Consider the following 26,101-nt stretch of genomic DNA (forward strand, 5'->3'; position numbering starts at 1 on the left):
AGAACGGGCTGTAATCTCAGGTGATTAATTGTGCAGCATTTCACAGCTGTAAAACAGAGCGAGATCTCCACGCCGCGATGATGCTGTTAAGCAGGTGCTGAGATCTAGCTCTCCCATAACAGGCAGGGCTGGCTGACACACCACAAGTCTGAAGTATTTATATATTTCAAAGGTATACTTTTTTTGTTGTTGTTAAAACACTCCAAAATCCATATTGATTGTTACATGCAATTCTACACGAGAAGTCGCAGGAGCCGTGGTGCTGAATACCAATATTTATTACTAGACCCACACTCATTATGGTTTTCTTTGACAGGGGTCCATTAAAATCAATTTTTATGTTTCTTATGGTTTTTTTTCCTACCCAATCTCCTTACCATAGTGTTTATTAGCCAGTTAGGAGGAACACTGGGCGCTGTTTTCTTTTTTATTTTATTCTGTCAAAAATAATGAGGCCAGATTTAACAGCTATTCACCAGCGATGAGTAGAAGAGATTAAATGTTATACTTCAGCACAAACATTTACAGATGGCTTTAAAATGTTTAGAACTTTATTGCTGGTTAAGACAAAAGCAAGTCCCCACCTTCCATCCATGATTTAGATTTAAGTTTCTGAAATAATGGTAAGGATATCCTGCTTGCTGTTAACTACTGGATCACTTTTTGGTAATATTCCCTCTGCAATATAACAACTGTTGCACAAAAATCCTGTAGCCTGATGGGTTAATTACTATCAAGATGCTATTAGAACCCCATCACCTCTTGGGGGCTGGGAAATCACAGCAGCCAACCATGAGAAAGCTGGGCTGAACCACCAGGCAGAAACACAAAGAACTAGGAGAGAAATAAACACTACCTGATATCTGCCCAAAGAGCAAAATCAGATCCTTCCCCCAACCAACCCAGCTGTAGGGCACCAGGAAGCCCTGCCAACAAGGAAAGCAGAAGCTCAGCTTGCACTGAGAAACAGCCTTGTGGTACAGCTAGGCTTGCTTAGGAATGGCCATGACACAACATGCAAGCAGAAGCACCTTTCATTTGTGCAGGTGTGAGTAAAGAAAGCATTTTCCTGGATAAAAAAAGTCTAATTTCTCTGCTCAGCCCTCCTACCAGCTCTGATAACATTTTACTGTCCCTAAAAATTCTGTTCAGAAAAAAAAAAGGACAGCAAGTCATCATGTGAAACATTGAAAACCTCAGCATTAAAGGTAAAAGCCACAACAGACCTCTGCTCTCCTCATCTGTAGAGACACACACACACACACCAGCTCCTCCCCAGCCACCTTTGTGGCCTTCACCAATCAATAGCTCTGAATTACGTTCATCCAATACTGCAGCAGTTCACTAGAAGCCTCCAGCTGTTAATACTTAGAGCTTCATGACTACTTCTGTTTTCATGCAATTCCCTTTACTTCTACCAACATATAAAATCACATCTCCTACATTCACCATGTTTGAGTGCACAGAGCTTCCTCTGGCTATCTTGCCACTCGCTCTCTGACATGTTCTCTTCTCAAAGATGAAGAGCTGTCACCTGCTTTAGTTGTTCTTCAGCCAGAAGCTGTCCCATAGCAAAGGCAAGCTTCACCTGTCCTAAATACCGTTTTACTTCCATTCCTCATCAGCAGAAATCCAATACTGCTATCAGCATATGAAGGAAACTGAAGTCCTGATTTCCATATCACTGGAGTTGGCAAAACTGTCAAATGCAGAGGCTTGAGGGTTTCAGAATTAGAGGAAAAAACATTTCAACCAGAATTCACACTATACTTTGTATTTGTGATTAATGCTACGCACACTTAAAAAAATTACAAGGGTAATAAAACAGAAAAACAGAAAAAGAGGAAATGCTACAAAATCAAAGGAGAAATGAAAAGCAGAGCAGGAAAGACAACGGGGAGAGGAGGAAATAAAACCTGCTTGAGTCCTATCAGGAAAAACATTGCAAAGGCTGCAGCTCCATTACCAAGTACACCATGGCCACTCCTGCAGCTTCATCACCAGAAGACAGCTGAAAAAACAAGCCTGATTAAGTTAGATCACTAACTTCAGTCTGAGCAGAGGATTTGGCAAAGAACTTTGATATCTGCAACACACGTGACTTTGGCATAGCAAACCCACACCAGAAGAGGAACATCTCTAAGAAAGAATTCAGTGGTCCTTCAGAAAAGCCATTTTTTTCCTCACAAACAAGAAAAAAACAGGCAAAAAATTCAAACAGCACAGAACTTGAGCAGACTGAAAAGCACATCTGTTGAGCCATAGAAGTGCCAACACCTCTTCCATCAGTCTTGAGGCATTACCTCCACTGCCATAGATATTTGTATCCTGAACTTCAGGAGATATTACAAAGACACAAAACGAAGCAGAGCTCTCATTAGCAGTTTCCATAATTAATCATTCAACCTCAGTTCCACCTGTTTGAGCACACACATTTAGATACAGGTCAACAAAATAGACATGGAAGTGTCAATCTGTCACTGGGGAGTAACACGTGCATCCAAAATTAGGGAGCAGAATGTATCGTCACAACGTAAGATGAGACAAGCATCCTCAGATTGTTTTCTTAGCTAGTATTAAAGATACAGAGAAAGAAATGCACTTTTGGAGTGCCACTCCTTGACAGTGCTGGAGGCTGCTTTGCTCTCCCATGGAAAAGCACAGTACTTTCAATGTGGCTGGTGAAAACAAAGCATGCAGCCTGCCTTAGATCCTCTGGGCAATCGGTTTACTGCTCACTCAAACACAGGATCAATAGAACATGAACTTACCCATTTGGCAGCACACTCATTTTGGGAAGTTTTATTTCATGTACGCCTGTTTCACACCCGGATATCACCAGTTTTCCCACGGGGCTGAGCAGAACCACGTGCTTCTCCTGGCACTGAGATGCTCTCTCTTTGAAAGTCACCTGTTCATAAAGACACAGTTATCAGTGGGCATGCTTTCACCAAGGAGTATTCATATCACGATATGTCGTGGAGTTTTCAAAAGTAATCTGGAATAGAAAAAACCCACAGAAATGGCATACTTCCAGTTTTATTGACTACGTCTTTATGTAACATAGTACGAGCCATCCTAAAACAGTCATTAACCCGATCAGTCTTTCAAAAAAAAAGTTAAAAGAACAGTGTCCTCCATAAAAGCCACCAGCAATGGGAGCCCCACGGCTGGCACAGCAGCTAACACCTGGCACACGTTCACTGCAGTCACCCCGACACCAAACCCCAGGTCAGGAGCACACTGCAATGGGAACGAGGACCTGGTGGGAGCAGGAACCTGATGGCTTGCTCCTACCCAACCTTCTGTGATGCTAAGATCAATGCAAACAGGACAAAAAGCACCTCTATCCAAAGAGCAACCAGAGGCTAACTTCACAAACATCCTGCTCGTGCTCTGGAAGACCAGCAAAGTTTCTTGAGTTTTAAAACCACTCTGATCATAACCTAAACTTGCTCCACACCCCCAGAGACAACAGCACAAGCTTATTTCCACCAACACCCACACCAGCATACACTCTGACCCTGAGCTCTGTGAAAGCTGCCCAAGCTATGACCAAGGTGCCTTTTCAATTGATACTGGCAGTTCTTCCCCCACATTTTGAACCTGTTCAAGTTTTTGAGGTTTTATTATTTTTTTTTTACTTAAGAAATTTACTTTTTACTTTAGTACTTTAGAAGAACCCTTCCATTACTCCCAGGGACTGACTGGCAGCTCTCACACCAATTAAGCTCACAAAGCATTTGCTGATGCTGCAGAGAAATTCACCTTTTGAACCAACCTCTTCCTTGCTCAAGGAGTGGAAATGGATAAACTTTTCTGGGGAGCAGTGCCTCACTGCAGAAGTATTAGGAAAAAGAAAAAAAACACGTACAAGTTCACAGATTTGGAAAAAAAAGCCAGCACACATTCTTCATTTTTATTTGTGTGACAGCCCTAAACTAGATGCACTGAACCTCATACTATGTATTCTGTGAATATAACAACTTAGTTATCCGAGGACAGCTTTTTCATTATAACAAAACACAGGATGCAGCATGTAACAGAAAACTATAAATAACCCTCTGTGTTAAAACCAACTCAAAGCAAGCTTTGCAGATGAAAACCTTGAGTAATCACTACTACATTCAGCCTTGTTTATCAGATGTGCTGGGCAGCAATATTAGAAGTTTTATTTTTGTAAAACTGCACGAGAAATCCACATACATATGCAATTGGGTTGGGAGCTTCAAATGTGAAGGTCACCATACAAAAGTAGAAAACAGTATCCTTTGTTGAGATATTAATGTACCTTTTCACTACCTTAAATATGCCAGAAGTAATGATACATCACTGCAGATAGTGCTGTTCTGATTAAAATCTCACTTCATCTTAAGATTTCAGTTTGTCCCAAGTCCGTGCATACAAACAAGCACACTTGAGATGTTACCAGCTGAGGTTACTCAACACTTGGGCATCACTTTGCTGGCAGGTGGGCACACAGCTTGCCACACCTGCACAGCTCTGCTGAAGGCACAGCAGCTTTGTTGGAGCTGTGAGAGCCCAAAGTCTGTAGCAACTTAGAGAAGAAATGTAATAAATCCCAATAAACTGCCTCCCATCTTTCTCAGCTTCTTAATGTAAAGAAATCATTTGAGCAATTTTGATCTGGCAGCACCTGAACTTCACCTCCATGGTAATACCTACGAATTTATGTCCAAGTATCAACATTCCAAGTTTACTAGGTTAAAAAAAAGATCCAAAACAAAACAAACAGGACTTTTAGAGAGCATTTCCCTGTGACCCCTGGACTCTTGCTGCTCAAACGTGGGCATATAGTACACAAGTATGCATTCCCTAACCACTAAATGCTCTAAATAAAACTGAAAGAATATTGTTAGCCAACAGAATGGAGTCCTTTTTGTCATTAATAACAGATGAGCATCAAAAGGTTTCCATAGCAGAAGATTTATCAGCGAGAACATTAGCATGATTTATGAGTTAATGCCCTGTATGGAGGAGCCTCATTTTCCAGGCGTGCTCCTGTGACTGCACAGCACTACTTCCAAAGGTACAGCCCCTAAATTACACCAACCACCACGAGGCAACAGTGACATACCACTCAAATTGTTTTCCTAAGGTTCAGATGCTAAAGACTCAAAACAGCAGAGAGTTTGATCTCCTAAACCAGGTGCCAAGAACCTAGCAGCAAGCATTGGCTTGATGACTTGCACATAAAGATCTTCACCTCTTACACCTTCCACAATAATTTTGCTTAACAGTCTTGTTGCAGCTAAGGTTTTCAGCATTAAAACGTACCTTCAATTTGATTAAATACAGATTTTATTCAAATTTGCATTAAAGGTCTTTCACGTTGTAATAAATAATTTAGAATTACTTTCAGCATTCAACTGCTCCTAAAACCAAGGAATTCCATCCCACCGTTGGGGATCCAGAATCTATCTCCCCTCTGTAATGCAGAGCAGACAGAAGAAAACCCATAGAGCAACCCTGAGGATCACCAAAGTTCACAAAACCTGTAGCAAAGCACTTCCCACTCAGCAGTCAGAGTAACATCTCTAACCAATCTTCCCACTTCACTCTGCTTGGGCAGCAGTAGCCCACTCTACCTAAATGCTGAATCTACCCTTCCTTACCACCTGCATGAGATTTAAGAATATTTCCACCAGGCTGTAACACTATAATGCAATAGAAAGCATAGCAGTAATAGCAGGGTAACAAAGTCCAAGGCCACAGTAAGAAAGGATGAGTCCAAATACAGCAACTGCAGTCACAGAAACAAAGAAAAAAAAACTGCTTACCCTCAGAAGGCCTCAGATACACAGGGACCACCAGCAAGATGCCCTCATCTTCATTGCCAACCCTGAAATGAGGGCTGGGAAGGGGTGGATCCTGGCTCCAGCCCTTCTGGTCACTCAGGTACATTGCATGCAGCTGAGCTCCCCTGGGTTGGCCCTGCCTTCCCACCTGTGCTCCATCACTGCTTCAGGATGTGACTGATTTCTGCCACACAGGCTATAGCACACGGTGAACTTGAAGCCCTCATGATCTTTGTCTATCCAGTGTTTCTGAGAATCAGGGCAAAACTACTCCTCAACTTCTAGACCCAACATAATGTGAACTCTGTTAGTGTATACTTGAATTAACTAGTGAGATATCACAGCTGCCCCCAAGTACTCAACATGTCTCTCAATGAGGTGTTAATTGTTCAGCTAAAGTACCTGATAATGTCAACACAACCAACAGAGCAAAGCTGCATTACTCCCTTATTTCACCTGCCCTTTCCCAAAGACAGAAACAGTCACACTTCCATCGTTCCTCAAATTGCCACCCTGGCACCTTCGAAAATTCTTTTCCCAGTTCTTCCATACCAACGTCGCTGTTATTCATAAACCAAGAATCTACAGAGATGCCCCAACAGGTTCCTCGTGCAATTCTGCTCCCACGCCGGGCTCGCCTATAACTACATACTTCTATAATTAAAGATAACTGCCAACACAGTTGCCCAAAAGGATCCTGAGCAGTGCTGTACCTGCCAGTAGCAGAAGCTGTCAGTATTCTTAGCTATAAAAGCTGATTCCAAGGCACTTCCACTTGGCCCACGCTGATGCTAACTCATCCCACCCCAGCTGCAACGAGCCAGCCTGTTCACTTACTTCCTATTCTCCTTAAATATATCCTAAGGAGGCATCACTTCAACTTTCTAACTTGCTTGCACTTGAGACTAGCATATAAACTCCAATTCTCAAGCATCTCTGTTGTTGTGGTGCAATATCAGCACCTTTCCAAAACAATGCCGAGAATTTGTTGAGTCTGAGAGGACAATGGATAAATGCCAGGAAAACTGCTTCTTCATCCTGGTTGCAGGGAAGGAATAGCAGTCCTGAACTCTGAAATGGGTCGTCATTTTCAGTACTGTAGTGTTATCAAACCTGCTTTTTATTGATTTGAGTTCTGAATTAAGATTCGGCAAAAGCTTGAAACAACGGATCAGAATTTAAGGGGTATATTTCACCGGCACCTGGGATGGTGTGCCACTTTGTGACTTCACTTCTGTCCCATGGCTGCAATCACACTTTCTGATCCAGTATGTTTACTGAGCATTTTGTTATGAGGAGGATGTAAGTCACATCAGTGGCGTTTCTCAAGGCAAAAACAATTAGGGACTGTCATCAGAAATGAGGACATGGCCATATCCACCATTCCCATCTCTCACCAGTATTGGCACCAGAACACGAGGGCGGGCTGGTTACAAACCCCCCACCTACTGGAAGTGTACACGAGTGAAGTGCCAGCCTATAATGCTGCATGAGCAGCAGTGAGCCCTGCAACGAGGTCACCTGGTGGCTGCCAGCACAGACATGCCCTCAGCTGAGATGCTGGAAGCTGCTGCTGCTACTCTGTGCTGAGACAACTGACTGAAGTGAAACAAATCGAGCCATTAAGGTGTGCTGTGAACACTGCAGAGACGATCCCATGAAATCACAGCTTAGAAACATGACCCCTAATGGCCTTTTCAGGAGGGTTTTAATTGCACAAAGCTTCTGCCCCCACCCCTGGGCAGCAGAAGCCAGCAGCGATGCCCAGCACAGCACCCAGCTGGCACAGGCACACAGCACTGGCCCGCTCATGAGGTTTCCATTCAATTATAGCTCTCCCCACATCTCCTTAATAGTCTAAAACTTCCTGTATTTGTTTGACTGGTTTCTGCCTGTTTATTTAAAAGGAAATAATCCATTGTAAGTCAAGAATATGGGAAAAGTTATATTAATAGTAAAGGCAATGTGCTTTTCTGCACATATACTTCAGCGTGGACAGTAATTTTCCAACCCTATGCAGGCAGCCTTGAATGGGAACATCACTTCTTAAATGTAGCATTTTAAAGAAGAGAAAAACCTAAGCACTGAGGAAAAAAACAGCACAGGATGCATGCAATGAACTTGTGATTGCAGGTTTGAAAGCCAACTCTTACTAGTACCTGCAGCAAGTATCTGTACTTTCACCACCCAAATGGAACAGCACAATTTATGCAATTTCTACTATTTTTGCTTTTTGTACATCTGATTTCTTTCAAACAAACAAACAAAAAAACCTTCTCAAACAGCCGTCACTTTCTCTTGAATAAGTCCAAAGACTTCCAGCTAAACATGATGGCACAATAAACACTGGGTCCATACACCTCTGTCCTTGCTGCAACAGTAATCAACACCTACAGATGAACAGGACTGCAACTCAGATGGGGCTTTTACACAAAAGCTGCACTGAAACATCCCACATTAAATGATGTGCACATCATCTCGTGCCACAGGAAGCAAGGCCAAAATGGCTGTTTCCAGGGTATCCTGGAAATGGCCATCCCAGCCTTCCAGCAGTGTTTACTCGAAGCCTGCTCTGCAACTTGATGGCTGAAGAGAGATGGAGACCAACAGCACTGCTCCCATGGGCTGGTGGAGTAACACTTCAAAAAAAAAAAAAGAGACAGCAATTCTTCAACAGGATTCACCAAGCTTGAACATCCAGAAAAGAAATATCAGACAGCCTCAGCAAATCCAGGGTTAGTTAAGGGCGATATAAATTTCTTCGTATTCCAAAGGTATGTAATGAAAATGTTAAGGCACAGAATTAAACTGCATGGTTTGACCACATATGAACTAAAAATCACTCCCCATTTTCACTTATGAGAAAGTGCTCCACACAAGCCACTGACAAACCAGAAGGAAACATGTTCATGTGCACACAGAGCAACATTTGCTTCCTAAAGCATTTAAAAAGTATTCAACAAGAGCAAACACATAATTCTTTATTAAACAATCAAAGACAACATGCACAAGTTTCTGTTGTCCCATCGTATTATACTACTAATCCTCTTTGGATGGCAATCAAAAGACCCTGAAATGCCAAGCTATAAAAGTGGATTTCCAAGCAGTAGTAGCCTCTGGCTCTTTGGCTCAGTGTTCAGTCGCTTGTTTTGGCAGACAGGAGTCACCCTGGTTGTCAGATGGCAAGTTCCCAGTGTGCTTACCAGGGCTACCTCAGACATCTTCATCTTACTTGCAGGACGACCTCTGCCACTGTGATTTTACTTAAAGAATGGTATTTTACTCGCAATAGAATTAATTCTCCTTTCCAAGAAGCAGCTGGGTTACTACTATTGTATTCTAGGCAACATTCAGCACATTTTTCTACTTCATCCATTGTTTGCATGCCAAGCCTTGATTTCAGACATTAGTATCAGCTGACACTTAAACACAAGACCTTAATGGACTGTTTAAACAGGAATTCAGCTGTAAGATTTCCTACAAGCACCTACTGAAGCGTTTTCCTGAATCTCTCCCACTAAAAAGTAAACAAGCACGCTTTGTAGCTTCTCTGGCTCTTACTTAGGTAGGAAACTTAACACTATGAATGTGCAGCAGCCACTGCTGGGGCAACACAGTTTAAAATCTATATGCAGTAGAGAATGTTTGTCATTCTATGCCGTTTTAGCAGCGAGATGAGATGAATACTTGGAAAATCAAGGCTGGATGTGGCTCTGGGCAGCCTGCTCTAGTGGATGGTGACCCTGCCCACGGCAGAGGGGTTGAGACAAGATAATCTTTGAGGTCCTTTTCAACCCAGGCCATTCTGTGATTCTATGATATGATTCTATGAAAATGAGTCACATGATGCAAACGAGCAACATGTGAAGGTTTGATGCTAATGAACCACTGACACTGGTGGTTATGGTGGGTTGCCATACATGTTTCAAGACTGGGTCGTGACATTCCTAAGCACATCTGTGCCAGGAGGAAAACAGAAGTGAAACAACTTGCCTTAAGCTCAGACACTCTGTTGCTATAGGATATGCTGTTTGAACTGGTGGGCTGCATAGAGAAAACAACGAATTGGAGTACAACTGGGCAAGAAATGGACCGACGTGAACACGCAAAAACAAGACAGGATGGGCCAGATGTTTCTGTATTAAGCAAATCATACCACAAATAGCAAAAAAACATCACTGTGCGTGTTCCTTGCCATTAGGGAGTACCTGTGAATCCCACCAGAGTCACCCTGCAAGCCACACTGCTGGGCACTTCCACCTCCTGTGCTAGGTGTACGTCATCATTCCTATCCCCATCCTACTGGTGACCTACAGATGGATTAAGCACCTCTTTATTTTTAGATTGGGAATCTCATGCCAGAAGATTCAATTAGAAGCACCAGGCAAAGTTACACTTTGTTCAGTCGTTCACTGTTTTAGCATCAGTCACGTGCAGTAAAACACCAGAAGCAACAGAACACGTTGCCCAGCAGGCAAAGAAACACGTGTGTATTTATCCACACAGAAATACTGTGCTACTTCTGCTACAGGGTTCAGCTGTGCACGTAAATGTACCACAACTATTCTAACACAAGAGATTTCCTTATTTAACCGAATGAGACTTGTATAAGGTTAAGCAGCATTGAAAACGGACAAAAAAGAGAAAATCTAGCAAAAGAATGACTTCAATATAAGGTGACATTTTAAATTTTACCACCTAAAGCCACAAAATTCTTGATCTGTTCCTTCTTGCACTCACCACAGAGCTGAAGTCAGGACCAGCTAAATAAAAGGTAATGCAACTAGGCATAACACAATAAAAGATATTACCTTCACAATGCATTATTGCTGCCAATTATAAGAATCACTTCAACTTAATTTCAAAGGCACAATCACCCTCAACTGTAACAGTCTCTTTTTTAAATTTCAAACAGTATTACATTAAGGCAATAACTCACCTTCCAGCTATAATATCAGTCTCCCTTATTGCAAAAATACATTTCATAAATACTTCTCATCGACAAGTCAAGCTAATTCAGGTTAATTTTATTGTATTTCGGTGCTATCTCACATTTGTGTGCAATTACCTTTATCATTTTATTGCCATGCCAGAAAGTAATCAGAACAATTATTTGGAAAAAGGAGGTATATAAATTCTAAATCACACTTGCTGGCATTTTTGATAAAATAGCAGCTTTATCTCTGAAAGTGGCAGGGACATTGGATAAATCATGCATCAGTCAAGTGTAGCTGACCCCCAAGTGCATTGCACAATATCAGGAGTGCTTCAAAAGAAACTTTCCTACATAATCCATCATTCTCTATAATACCAAAACAGCTATACCTGAAGAGCAGGAGCTAGAGAATAATAACAGGATAAATCTAGGCAATATGAACAAAACCATTAATAGTGCTCCTTTTTAAGCTAAAGGAGAGTCAGGAATCTGAACTGTGTTCAAGAGAAGGATTTCATTGACATTTTTCAAGTGAGTAGAACAGCTTTAAGCGTAAATGGAACAGCGTCTGTGTATTAAGAATCCACTAAAAATACAAATGCATGCACAGAAAAAATAAATACACAGGAAAGACATGTCAGAAGGACTCACATAACAATAGAGGATTACAGTCTTGTCATACAAATCTGAGTTTTGCCGTTGTTACCAATCGGAGCTCACTTGAGCACAGGTGTTTTGCTGTATTGAGCACAGAGAACAAGGCAGTATGTTCAGTAATAATAAATTGTTTCCTAAGTTTTAAAAGTGCAAAATATCCACAGGACAGAACCATATTTAGAATGATATCTTATGGAATAGAAGAAAAAAAAATACATTGCTATGAGAATTAGGGATTTGATTTAGTAGTAGTTGGGTAGGGATAGTGATAGGAGGATGGTTGGACTAGATGATCTTGTAGGTCCTTTCCAACCTTATGAACCTATGAACCTATGAGAACAACATAAAACAAAAATGTTCCCAAGCAAACACATTCCTAATGCCTGCCCTCACACACAGAATCACCAAGGTTGGAGAAGACCTCCAATATCACCGTGTCCAACCCTCCAACTACCACCAGTATCTCCCCAGATCAGTGGGGACACATTGCAGCCTTCCATTCTTGGGTCCAACTTCCACTTCTGGTCACTGCAATGCACCTACAGAGCCAAGGTACAAAAAGGGAGACAACATCAACTGGGGAGAGCAACCACACCTGGCTGCTTTTAGAATCCATTTCCCAGCAACCTGCTCAGCACGTTACGCTGCTGATTATACTGACTGCTGCAGAACGTGTGAGCCAGGTACAGCTTGTACCACACAGGCATATAATGTGTGGCTCTGCTTCCAGAGAAACTGTAAACTGATCATAAATATGGAGATTCTGAGGAATCGTGAGCAACAGCCCCTTCCTACACATTCACAAGGGTGTGGGGAATAGCAGCAAGGAGCTGGGGAGCTCTGGCTGTGCCCTGAAGCCCACTGCTCCCCACCCATGGAGCATGGGGCTGAGAGTTCACGTTTTGCCTCAGACCTTCTCCCTTCTCACAGATCAAAAAGGGAAAGCTCCCCTAACAGCTAACACTGTACCCTTCAACTTGAAGCAAGAATGGGAGAAATGAAAAGGTTAGGTAATAAATTATTAGTTTCATGTTGCTTACCAGCTCTGTCATACCCAGCTGTGAACGAGAGGCAACCAGTGACTATTCCAGATATGCGTGGTGGTTCACAAGATCATCAAACCTCTCTCCTCAGTTATCCAAGGTACCTGCTACAAGATGCCTCCAACCAACAGGCACACAAATGCAAACCCACAGAATATCAGGTACAAGAAGAAAGCAAAACAAAGCATGTATCTTCCCAAATTTCCTTCCTCAACCATTCAATTTTAAAGAAATAGGAACCATTTTCATTTAGGGATAACAGAAAAAGTCTTCAGCAAATGGGTACAAAGACATGGCATATGCCACAATACTGCTCTTCTCAGCCAGTACATGAAGCAAACTAAAATCACAAGAGATGCCACTATTAAGACATTTGTAATAGTGGCAGAAGTTGCCAGCAGGAATAGTTAGATATGCAAGTTCAATTGAAGTAGAAATATTTTCCTGGAGGAGCTTTACTAATGTTACAAGAGAAGTTATTACACTCACACACACATACACACACAGAAGTATTAGTATTTTCAAATTTCATTTCAATTATTTGAAGACCATGGTTATTGAGCACACACGTGTCGATGCCCTCCTTTAGGAAGGCAAAGTCACTCTGAATTTCCTGACAAACAGCAGTGCCATCTTGTTTTACTACAAACGAGTATTTCCCTACACTCAGACCTTTCTGAAGTACTCAAGTCCAAAATTCAGCATGCATCCATTTTTTCCATAAATGAGGCATTTATGAGGAAAGGGAAGCAAACAGCTAACTTAACACAGAAAAGGTAGTGCTGTCCTATCAGTTTATGCTCTGAGGAAGATAGATACGTGCTGAGGAAAGGTCCACTGATGCCTGTTACCAAGCATGACAGAGCTACAGAGATTTACAGCGCAGCATCAATCTTGTCAGCTGGATCCTTAATACTGACTGCTGGACACTGGGGAAAAAAACAAACTATGTTACGTGAATCCTTTTCTAATGCCAGACCCCTAACGTACACCTACATGCAAGGCTACTTCACAAGAAACTTACTTTTGGAACACGCCTTGATGCCATGGTAGATGACAGATGTCTGTAAGAGAAAAATCATCCATTAGAGAATTTAATTAGAGTATCACAGGAAGCATAGCACATCAACACGATCATTTTTTTAGAACCAACTTCGTATCATTTTCTTTAAACGGGCTCTAATTTTTAGTCCAAATAATATTAAAATAAAGGTTACTTTTTAATTTATGTGTTCATTTATTTCTGCAAGCAACCAGGAATTCTGATGCTCATTAAGTCATCTCTCGCTTACTGTTGTTGTCTTTGCCTCACACATTGCATTCTTAACAAGCAAATTTTGATCCTTCCAACAAGAACGCCCTGTATGACATGCCAGGAACTTAGGAAGAATTTGTGCAGCAGGAATGCATTTGAGTCATTCAGCAAAATAAACAGCCTCCTGCATTTTGGGGAATTATGTATTTTAAGGAACGAAAGCAAGCGACTTTCACATGAAGATTCAGGGTTTGAAAGCACCAAAAAGCACACAGAAAATATTCATTTTAATTATTGGAACTGAAAAACATCTTTTAAACACTTAATAAAATAGGTCCTCTTTTGAAGTACAACTGCTGCTTCCCCAGCATTTCATTTTTTCCCCTTCATTTTCTTTTCAGTGCCATTTTGTTAAAATCACCACGTCTCTGCACAGATTTGCTACAAACATGACATTTTTGAAACCAAGGTGGCTGTCAGAGCCCAGCCCAATTCCAGGGGGAGCTCTGCCCTTCAGCCAGGGAGCCCCATCCTCACCTGGCCCACACCTCAATGTGAGGAGGGAAGCCCAGCACAGAAGCACCTGCATCTTTGGGAACCTGAATACCAACAAAGGCTGCACAGGATTGCATTGACACACTTTTGCCTCCCTTGCACCAAAAGTGACATAATCACCATTTACCAGTTAATTGGGCATTGCGGGCACCTCGTGCATGTGGAAGTCAGAAGGCATTCAATACCAGGGAACGGAGGCTGGGGTTTCCAATTAAACCACCACCAAAAATAAAAGGGAAGGATAACAAAGGAAGGGGGAAGGCCGCAGCCCTGCAGACAGACCCACTTCACATCAACACATTTTGCAGATCCCTCAGTTTTTCCACTAGAAGTACTCAGATGTTGGTTTTTTTTCTTTTGAAATAGAGATGCTCAGATCCATCTGAAAGTAAGGAGAGGAACTCCCAGTGACACATTTTAACATTTTACATGCTGGACGAGCAGAAAAACTTACAAGGTAACTCAAAAGCTGAAAACTCATTGGAAAATAAGCACAGCAAGGAAGCACAGATGAGAGCAACCCACTGCTATCTGCCAAGTGCCTTTTCCACCACTCAGTTATGTACTGAATGCCATAGGTATTACAACAGAAATCTAAGTAAACATTCCAGTATGAGCTTGAATAAAACTAAAGCATCAAAAAGAGTATCAGAGCAAAAATAATCAGTGACTGCGAGGAGAAGATGACAAATGCAAGCTTTCTCTCATCTATTAATCATACCAAGAAAGGCAAGGGAATCCAAACTATGCTTCCTGGCAGGAACACAGGGCAAGGAGCACTCATTCTGATCGGAGGAGCCCAGTGCCAAGCAGTTGTCTCAGGGACAGCATCATTCAGCAAATATCCCTTTTCAGAACACATCTGTGATATTTATTAGCAGTCAGAGTGTTGTCTGCTTATAAAAGAAGTCACATCAAATAAATAAATAAATAAATAAATAAATGAGACTTCAAGTTGTTTCAAGCAGCAGCTAACTTCTGCAGTGGCAAGAGCAGCTTAATTGCCAGTGAAGTTCTACACAACACACTGATATTTATCTCAAAACCTCCTTATCATCCCACATGGAAGCTCTTGTATTTCAGGAGTAATCCACGCAGTCTGAAGGAAAATCCAGATCAGTCACTAAAATCACCTCCAACAGTTTCATGCAACTCCTTCTGCCCCAGCTGTAAGGATCCTTACACGAGGATTTACTGGGCACCCTGCACACCGAGGAGCTGTGCAGAGTGGGAGACGTGCAGGAGAAGCCCCTGGACATGCAGGCCTGGGGAGCTTGGCAGTTGAGAAGGACAAATGAAGCAATTAGCCTGGCAGAAGCTGCATGGTGTCTGAGGAGGCCCAGTGATTGATGACTGTTCATGACCCATCTCTGCCCCAGGTGGAGCTCTCCAAGTGTCACCATGGCTGTGACAGGTGGCTCGGGCAAACACAGTCAGTAAAACCCAAACCACAGAGCCAGGAGGAAGGCCTGCAGCTGTCCTGGGGAAAGCCATACAGGACAACTTCTCAACTTCTGAGGGCTGGGGAAGTTCAAAGTATTGCTCCAAAACGCATCTCATCAACCTCTCAATGAAGCTCCCTTGTTAAAAGAGGCCAATACATGCACTAACTCCTTTCCAAAGGTAGTTGAACCCCTAAGGCTGATGGGTTAAGAACTCTGTATCTTTCCTGAATGGCACAGGAATGACTTTTCAGACTCAACCATGATCACAGAATATCCTGAGTTGGAAGGGCCCCACAAGGAGCATGGAGACCAACTCCTGCCTCCACACAGGACCGCCCTCGTTCTGGCTCACATACCAGAAACTGAAACACCAGGATCACTGAACCTCTCTTAAAGACTGAGCTCTTACCATCATGAACTTCAGCAAGGTGGGTGGTTTCCTCCCACACCTGCAGAGACTGGACAAACAGAAGGCTCTGAGTCACGAGCAGAAATGAGAAAAGGTAAAATTTGTCCTCACCCTCGTTGGCTAGCACAGTGCTACCTGGCTGGGACTAAGGAAGCTCACCTCCCATTGGACTCCTCCTTGGCCATGGATGAGCAGCCAGGCACAGGATGCTCCTGAGGCATAGAGAGCTGAACAAATCCTTCAGAGCTGCACCCCGTAAGAGGACCACCTACAGCACAAGAAGCCAATGTATTGCAGTCCTACCCCACAAGCATCCCAAACCTTGAAATACGCTAACAGAACATAAATGCAGAGAGCAGTCAGATCATATGTCACAACTGAGACTCTTCAAGGGCCGTGAAGAATTGCAGCCGGATGGTGCTGATGGTTCAGAACACAAGTCCTTGGGATTTCAGGGGTTTTCCTGGAGTTCTGTGAGAGTAAACAGCTTGTGAAGCACACACAATGGCAGCACTATGATGAGACCTCTTTGATTTGTAACAAGTATTTTTCTTAGTTCATCAACTTTTAATTAATAAAGGAAGGTTCTCCTTAAAAGAGAGGATCCAGAGATACCAAATACTCTTTGGTTTTGGCACTAAAATTTAAAAAGAGCTAATACATCAAGTCAGTATATGAATAAAATTCCATATGAAAACATTTAAAGTACATTAGATTTTTGGTCAAGATGAAAGACTGAAAAAAACTCAAGCAATCTATTCTAATTGGGTTCCCATGGTAACTGTACAATTGGGTTTTTCAGTATAACATCCCAAAGGCCCAATGCACACTTGTAAAATATACTTCAAACAGCCTGAATTGTTTTTACATTACAGCACTCCCAGGAAGATCAATTACTATACATCCCCACCCTAACTATTAGTGGCAGGAGATGTTAACACTATTGGCCATATTAACATAAGTCATGTAAAAACACCACGTATCACCATCATTATATAAAACTAATTACACACTTCAGATTCATCAAACACGTTCTGAGTAATAAACCTATACTAGTCTTGTCACGAGATCATGTTTACTGAATGTTAGAAATCAACCCCAAATATATGCCAAACCATTTTGCTTCTTATATTGATTTCAAGGATAAACAGAATCAATCATTAATAATTACATTATAAGATGACCCATAGGGTTAATCATATTCTTAGAAACTCTGACTATGGAATCCAATATAGATGCACAAAGACACAACTGTGCAGCATTCAAAACCAGGCTGTATATATTACCTGTAATAAAAAAGGAGGTGCATTCACTAGCACACAACTAAAAAACATGACAGCACTTTTTTTTTTTTTACCAAGGAAGTAAAATAATAAAGAAAAAAAAACATCTATTAAGGAAAGTTGCTCTCTGACTGACCATCTTGCCACGTTCTCAAATTCAAGCTCTAGAAATGCAATGCTGGATGTGGGCACAGCTCATCCTGACCTCAAAGTCGAAATGCAATGATTCCCCACGCCCACTACAAACAGGATTCAAAGCCTTGCAGTTCAGCTATTCAGGAAAAATAAATAAATAAAAGAAAAAAGAAAGGCTAAGATTAGTTTTATTCCAACTAATCTTGTTTCTCAGTCAACCACTGAAGAATCCTAGCATTTCATGGGCAGAAGGAACATCAGCAAATAATCGGAGCTATTTTCATGCAAGGGATTTCCCTTTTTCTCCCCACCCTTTTCAGAACACTGTACTGAACCACACTGCGCCTCAGTGCAGCAAGACAAAGGGGAAAAAAGTTAGTTGTGAATTGTTTTTCCAGGGCAGCCCTAACAGTCTAAAAACGTACCACCAGCAAAGCCAGCCCACGGCTCTCCACACCGTTGTGTATTTCATGGGTATTTTTAGATGCAGTATGCCCTGCCTTGTGATTTTATAAAGCTAAATTGAAAAGTTTTAATCATTGAACTTAAGTTTACTTTCAGTGTTTATTAAAAAGTTTAACTAATTAACAGACCTTCTGCATGCTCAAATATACAAACAACTCAAAATAATTTCATTGTTTGCACTGTACTGACTCATTTAAAGCAGTCAGATAACTAAAATATTATTGGAATGCTAATTATGCAGCTGCAACACTTACAAGACAGCATTAATACTCGCTCTCTACTAACAAAGAGTAGACCAAAAGCCCATCTCTTCAGCATCCCACCTTCACCAACAGCACACAGCAAGCACTTAGTGATTGCTGTACTTGTACACTGTCCTGCCCCACAAAATGTGGGTTTCAAGTCTTCCCAGTCTGCAGTGGGGTTCCTGAATGCAAAAGGAAACAGCTAAATGTCTCAGTGCTCACCCACTTGCCTTCTGAACCCAGACCTAGCATCTTGTTCCCAAGGCTGCCACTCAGCTGCACACTGTGCAGTGTACACAAGTGATCTGAATTGCCACCTGTTGTGTCTCTGAATGCCACCCATTCCTGCTCTTTAAGAGGCAGAGTTATTCAGTCTCCCTTTGACTCAATACTACAGGTCCCCTGTAGTAGCAAAATATGCTATTTTGCTTGGAAAGCAGAGAGAAAAAAATAAAATCACAGACTTCATACCAATGAAATCCCATTTTTGTGAGATTAACCTTAACTGGGATCTCTTCAGATGAAAATATTTTCCTGTCCTTCAGAGCCTCCTCCAGCTGCAGGTTCAAACTTAAGAAGCGACCTGAAAATGTAACTGAAATGATTTCTATTACTGAATACAGCATAACATAAAGTAGCACATAATCCTGACACATCGGGTCAGGATGCTTTTGCATGGCTGATACAGAATAATAAACAAGAACACTCCTCAGAAAGGATTAGCCCAAAGCATCATATGGTGACATAGTTCAAAAATGAACAAGTCAGAATAACTGAACTCCAAAGCCACACAAGCTTTATTGGTCTTCAAACACACTCGACTTTAATACACAATAGTCTGGAGCACACAAGTAGGTTAGAGCATCAGCACTTTTAAAACTGCATGCTGTATTTGGGGAAAATATTCCAGGACAGGCTTGATTTCCTTTTACAGTTGCCGTTTCTCTACCTGTCTGCTGAAATTAATGCTGGCCAAGCAGGAGAATGGGAGGAAAAAAAAGCAAAGTAACAGGTTTCTCTCTTGCATCAGGGTTTGTTCATAATATCTCCACACAAATTAGCAAAGCTGAAGCCCTCGCTAGGACACCTTTGCTTTTTTAATGATGGTATTAATGACAAGATCTGCAAGGACAGCTGAGACATCCACCCTGCCACTGCCTAACAGACTTCAAGCCTCCTAAAATTAAAACTTCATCCTACGTTTTCCCATTAGTTACATTCTCCTCACCAGCCCAGATATCTTATGAACACTCAGTAAACCAGAGAATTGCACAATCCGTCAATAAAGTAAGCGCATTTTGAACTACTGTCCACATGACTCAATTTGTCAGTAAAAACTGCCACCAGCGCTGTGCTTGCAGAAAAATGTCCATAAATGCATTATTGCGACTGGCAGATCGATGTCCATAATAAAAACAAATAGATTTAACAAGTGCTTGCTTTTACGAGTTATGCTATTGGTGGAACGTGCATCCGGCTTCACCCGTCAACTTGGGGGAATGGGTAATACAGGCCAGGTTGGGTACTTGCTGATTTCACCAGTGCTACAAACAGGAAATTATTCCAACGCAGGAAATCTTTAAAAGCGTTGGGCCGAATACGAATGCCTTCAGGATGTGGTTAGAAGTTTCACGCGTTCAGAACTTAACATATCGTTCTGTGAAATACAAACCGAGAAGCGTTGCAGTTATTACAAAAAGGAAAATGTGTAAGTGAGGTCAGCTGAATCCCCAGCAGAACAGCTCACTACGTGCTCAGGTCCACGGAAACAGCACACAAAGCCCCAGCATTCCAGGACCTGAAGTCTGCTCCCACTAAGTCAGTGATTCAGCTCCTGCCCCGCAAATAGCAGGACTGCCATCACAATGGGAGAGAGGTCTGTCCCCGTGAAAGGTGATTCCTCCCTTTGTACCAGAGACAAAGGACGGGGATCACAGGGCAATTCTGCACTGCTTACTCAGAACAGGGCCAGCTAGAGCAGCTGGCATACCAAAGCTGAACTCAGTTGTTCCAGTTCCTCCAAATTCCTACCTGCGCTGCCATCAGAAAGCATATTACAAGAACTGTTGTCCATAACTCCAACCTCCTTCTCCTTTGGATTTTTTACACGACTGTTCTCTCTAATAAAGCTTCCCACTGCTGAAATCAGTTTAAACAGAATTTCCTTGGCACACCCTTTCCATCTTATCCACGCAACAAACTTAATACTTTTTCTACACAAGCCCTTGAATTAGCCATTCAGGGAAACCCTGATAACCTTCCCAAAGGGCACGAGCTTCTCCTTCAGGCTACCATTCCTTTAGTGATGCCATTAACTGATTCTCCACATACGTTAAGCATTAAGCAGTGGTGACAAGTTAATTACAGAGTTATCAAGAGATAAAGTAGTCACGGTAACACAAGTTGCAATATAACTACAACAGTTTCCTACAGAGCTTCTGTTCAGTTGCTGGTGTAATTGGTGTAATTAACTTGTCATGGATCAGAATGCAGATAGGAATTGCTACAGCCACCTTGCAAGCTCACATGGGTACATCTCACTTCCTCTGAAGCTCGAGGCTTTGGGTAGAACTGTCCAGATGTGGAATGCTTCTAGAAGTTCATTAACAAAGCAAGCAAAACTTTTCACTTGGATATCTCCACCTCTGTCACGGAAACTCACTGACCACTCCAAGAACGCAAACAACCAGGAAAGCTTGAGGACTGGGTCTCCTTACACAGGAGCAGTCTGCACTACAGGGCAGAGAAGGGCTTCTGCTCCCCAGGAGAAAGCATTGTAGCTGTCAAATGTGCATGAAGGAACTCAAAGATTGCACAAAACCGGAGAGGTGGACCTGTTTAAACCCCACTGCATATTTAACACCTGCCACGACAACTCGGGCTTAAAACAAGGCCTTGCACTGCCTGCATCCACGTTCCAAGGCTGCAAGCACTAACACAAAACCCCGAGCGAGGCTGTCCCACCGTCACCAACCCTTCAGCTCTGGGGGCAATGCGCAGCCACGGAGGCCCACCCCTCACCTCTGCTCCCTTCCCCACGCAGGTTGGCGAGGAACCTTTCCAAACGGGCAAGCACACGCAGGAGGCAGGGCAGCCATGCACACGCAGGAGGCAGGGCAGCTCCTGAGCTGAAGGACAGCCCGCATGCGAAGCAGGAGTCCAAAAGCTCCACTACAGAGGCATGTCCCTGCATGCAGAGGAAGGCCCCGGGAGCAGCACGGGGAGGAAGAGCCGTGCCACCGCCGCAGCGTGCTCCTGGGGCGGGCAGGGCTGCGAGGTCAGAGCCTTTCCTCCCCAGATGCTACAAGCTGCGAGGGCCGCGGAGACGGAAAGCAAGCAGCACACCTCCCTCACTGCACTCACAACTTACAGAGCAGCTCAACTTCCTTTCCCCGCCGCGCCGCGCATCCCGCCCCGCCTCGGCCCGCAGCGCACCGCCCGCCCCGGCTCCTCCTCCCGCCGCCATCGGCCGGAACCGCGACGGCAGAGCGGCGGAGCGGGCTCACCTCCGCCGGGCCCCGAGGCGGGCAGGCCCCGCAGTGCCGGAGCAACGCGGGCTTGTGTGTGTGGAGCATCCCCCACAAACCCACGGGGCTCGGAGGAGCGACGGGCGCGCTGCCGGCTCGGGGCTGGCGGCTGCTGGGGCTGTGCTGCGTGGCCGTGTACAGCCGCGCGTGTCCTTTGCTGGTGCTGCAGTGGGCATCGAGCGGTCAGCTCAGCGGAGGTGGGGGGAGGCTCTGCAAACCCAACTCCGGAGTGAGAGAGGAAAGCAGAGCTTTCTTTCAGGGCGCAAAAAGCGAGACAGAAAAGCAGAGCTCTCCTTCAGGTCACAAAAACCGATAGAGCAATGCAGAGCTTTCTTTCACATCACAAAAAGAGCGCTGCTTGAGTTTGCAAGGGGAAACTTTTAATTTTCGACTTAAGAGGTTTATTTATTATTACTATTTTTATTTTTTTTTCTCGCTGTCTGAAACTTAACCCGGGTTACATCAGCAAAAATTTTATGGTGGTGCTGCACGATGCAGAAGTTATCACAGAACGGCACAACGGAGGAATCCACGTGGGAAATAACAGCGCTTTGAAAAAGTCATCACAGGACCCCAGCAATCTATTTTGATTTTTTTTTTCCCCCACAGGAAGTGAGTGCTGCAAATAAAACAGCAGTGAGTTAGTGCCTGTGTGTTAAATCTGCTTCTTAAAAAAAAAAAAAAAGAAAGAAAGAAAAGAAAATTTGCTCCAAAATGCAGAAGTTTCTCCAGTGCAACTGAAGAAAGCTGCAGTCTGCTCCTGGGGCAGACTTAGAGCAGGCAGATGCAAGCAGGGGACGTTGACAGGCCTGTTTTACTGACTTGGCCATCTGCATAGTTAAGGCATAGGCCAAAAATCTCTGCAGGTCTCGGATAGTAAAAGAGTACAGTGCTTCCACCCGGTCCTGCTGGGGCTTACAGACATAGCTGTTTAGAGCAAGATAGAAGAGATCTGTGTGATGGGTGAAGGATGGATTACAGTTACTTTAATTCATTTGAAGAAAGAGATGCAAATCTCTTCATATGAGCAGTTTCTCAGTGCCTTTAAGAGAGAAACAATATTACGGTTAAGAAGACATAGAGGATAAACTATTCCATCTTTGCGATGACTTACAAACAATTAGAGATTTCTGATTCATATTTTCTGATTTTTTTATGCATTCAAAATTAATTTCTGTTACCTTTATGGTAACCTTTGCTAGTGAATAGATTACTCAGACTTACTACGTAAGGGATGCTGTATGCTGTCAGGAGAAAATGAAGCTTTCCAGCAGCTTTAATGAAGCCCAGATTAATAGTAAATGAAAAGGTATTGCCATGGTGTGCCCCATACAAGTGCAATGGCTTAAGTGAAGACAGTCTCATCTCTAAATGAACCATCTCTTCACATCACTAGGCTGTGGGATGGGTGGGATACCCAAGGGATAGTTATTATTTTAGGATGCAAATATCAAACTTGGATCCTTTTTTTTCCTTTTTTTTTTTCCCCCAGATGTTTTACAACCTGGTAATGTGATTAAAAGGAAGGAGTGTGGAGGTTTGTAAACCGACAGTTCTAAAAATCGGTTTCAGCAATCCTCCTTCCCATAAAAGTTGTCATTTGCTGTCAGGATGCCAACATCAAGACAAGCTCTGCAAGTCGGTCTGTGCCTTTCCAGTTGAGGAGGAGTGGCCTATTGACCGGCATGGGCATGGCAGTCAGCACTGACAACAGCACTGCTTGAAGAGAAGACTTAATTAGCACGGAATTCCCTGAAGGACTGCTTCCCAGTAGACTATGAATACGTAATGTCATTATATAATTAAATACTTACAGATTTATGCAATCTTAAAACATATAGGAGGTTTCTTGGGCACATCCACGTAGGAGATGTGAGCAAAGTCCCTTTGCCTCTTGAGTTCTGTATATCTGAGCCATGATGGGGAGGGGTATATAGCTGTTTAATGCCTGAAATAGTATCCGTGCTGTATTCACCTGTCCACTCCTGGGATTGGCTCAGGTGGAGCAAGTCAGATTGTGCTGGCACCCACCCTACTAGAGGAAGAGTAAAGCAGTGCATCTGCATGAGTTTCAATTAACAGTGTGAGGTTCATTAATTCCTTCCAGATATTAGTGAATGTTTACAATTTTGAATGCTTCGGAAATTTCAGTCTGGTATCTTATCTCTTAAAAGTGAACTTATTTTACTTTGAAAATGTTATAGTGCCAGATTAAAGGGAAGTAGTGCTGAAGTGAATTAAATCACCCTGTGCTCTTATGCATTTCTGAAAAGTAGCCAGTTCCTGAAACTTTACTGTGTGTGGAAGCCTCCAGAAAATACATATAAATCTTTCCTAACTCCCCTCCCAGGATGATCTCCTTATTGCCTGAAGCATGAAAATTGATTATCTTTAATATGATTTCAGTTAGCATTATAACAGGTTTGAATAGGGGATGTGAAATGTCCAGACCCTCTTAACACCAAGCATTTGGGGTTTTGGCAGTGAGTCCACAAGTTGTCTGTTTGCAGTATAAAGAAGTGTAGAAATTAGAACTGTACCATGTTTTAACTTAATCAAGGTGTCATATTCTTCTGTTATCAAATGAGGTAAAAAGAGTACTCCTGAGCACTCTGTGCTCTGCCGCAAGAACATCTTATTCAAATCTCCTCTTATCCCTCTGCTGACCAGATTTTAATCTTTATTATTTTGCCAGTATAATTCCAACCACTGAACTTTTGAATTCCCTCCTAATCTATTCTTCAGTGGATAGAAAATGGCTGGGAAGACTATTCCTGATTAGATGTGTCACTGGCCGATGACATCAGTGTCAACAGAAGATATAAAGTCCCTTTCTTTTTTGTAGATTCTGGCCTTTTCATACTGCTTTATTTGGTGTGTCTTGTCAGACTTCCTTCTTAAATTACCTGTAAGTGCCACTGGTTGTTAATTTTCTTGCTAGGAGTCTCCAGCACGACATGTCCAGTTCACTAATACTAAAGGTTACAGGGAACGTTTCATAACACCAATACTGTAAGAAGACAAAAGATTCCTAAAACGTTTTTCACATTTTGTCCCAACTTTTGTTTTTCATTCAAGGCGTTATCTCTCGGATCTTTCCACGATTTGTTAATAGGTTTGCCAAGCATAAAGTGCTGCTTATTTCACATGTTGTGATCAGGTACAGAGCAATGTTTTCCCAGACTAAACCCACTTTTGACTGCAGTTAAGTTCACAAAGCCCTTCTGGTGGCACCATGTGAATTTTCTTCGGAATAAATCAAAGCTCAGACTGATGAGAAAAACTTCAGGGCCACAGAATGTGCCGAGATGGGAAAGGAGGTTTGATTCAAGGCCTCGAGATCAGAAAATATTTGTGTCTGGATTAAATGCCTCGTTGAGTAGCCTCTGGAAGCAGCCACCTTCTGCAGCACCTGCTGGGAAAGAGACTGTGGCACTGGAGCTGCAACTGCCCTCCTGTTAGAGGGTACAGCCAGGTGGAGGCCCAAGGACAATGTCTATTGGAAACCACTATGCTTTGGACCTTGCTTGTAGTTCTTGAATTTTCCCCCAGAGGAAATCATCAGATTGGAACAAAAGCTCAATATATTTCTGCCTTTGTGTGTCTATGTCACTGAGTCAGAATCTGGCCTTGATCACTGTGCTCATGATCTCCCTGCCTGAACCTCCTTAGCTGTGAATGGGTGTAGTAATGAACACTTGTATGATTTTACTTCAGCGAGTAAATAAGCGTTGCTTTTCACTTTAGTAATCACCATGAAAAAAAAAATACAGGCTTAGTGAAACCAGAAACTCTGTGATTTTGTTTGCTGGGATGCTTGTACTTCCCCAACGGCATGGATGTGTCTTGCATGTGTAAATCTGTGTATGTGTGTGTGAAAAGCAAGCTGATTCTGCTTTCAGAATAGGTTTTAGCAATAGAAATCATCTCTTCTCCCTGACTTTTATGTGCAGCACATTATGGGAGTTTGTCTGTATATTTTAGTTGGTTGAAATGCTGAGAAGCACACGCCTGGGTTGCTGTAAGTAGAGAACGTGTGTGAGAGTGCAAGTGTTTCTGGGAACTCTGAAAAGAGTTAAATTTTGATGATGTGGGACATGATTTCTGGGTTTTTCATGGAGAATGAGAAACGAGAGCTAAGGGTTATGATAGAAGAAGTGATTTTGTGGGGCTCATTGTTCAGTCTGGGTGGGAGCAGGCTGGGCATTTGAAGGACTCTGTGGCCAAGTACAGAGACCTGTAAGAACCACTGGTGACAGCAGATCATTTCCTGCAACAACTGAGATAATTACAGAACCCTTCTTCTTGGATAAAAGAAGAGTATCTT

The 26,101-nt window shown here is 42.8% G+C and overlaps 1 protein-coding gene across 1 annotated transcript in view; it reads right to left on the minus strand.

Annotated features, from left to right (window-relative positions):
• MGMT (O-6-methylguanine-DNA methyltransferase) overlaps positions 1-21,308 on the minus strand; it is a 133,002-nt gene extending 111,694 nt beyond the window's left edge. Inside the window, exons 1-3 of the mRNA XM_065746432.1 lie at positions 21,269-21,308; positions 13,480-13,519; positions 2,772-2,911 (exon numbers count right to left, since the gene is read on the minus strand). Coding sequence (XP_065602504.1) covers positions 2,772-2,911; positions 13,480-13,503 — 164 coding nt within the window. The 5' untranslated portion in view covers positions 13,504-13,519; positions 21,269-21,308. The remainder of the gene's footprint in view (positions 1-2,771; positions 2,912-13,479; positions 13,520-21,268) is intronic.
• Between the last annotated feature and the right edge of the window lie 4,793 nt (positions 21,309-26,101).

Source organism: Cyrtonyx montezumae, unplaced genomic scaffold (assembly GCF_038088225.1).
Source record: "Cyrtonyx montezumae isolate F1298 unplaced genomic scaffold, pur_monq_1.0 scaffold_4, whole genome shotgun sequence".
Lineage (NCBI taxonomy): Eukaryota > Metazoa > Chordata > Aves > Galliformes > Odontophoridae > Cyrtonyx > Cyrtonyx montezumae.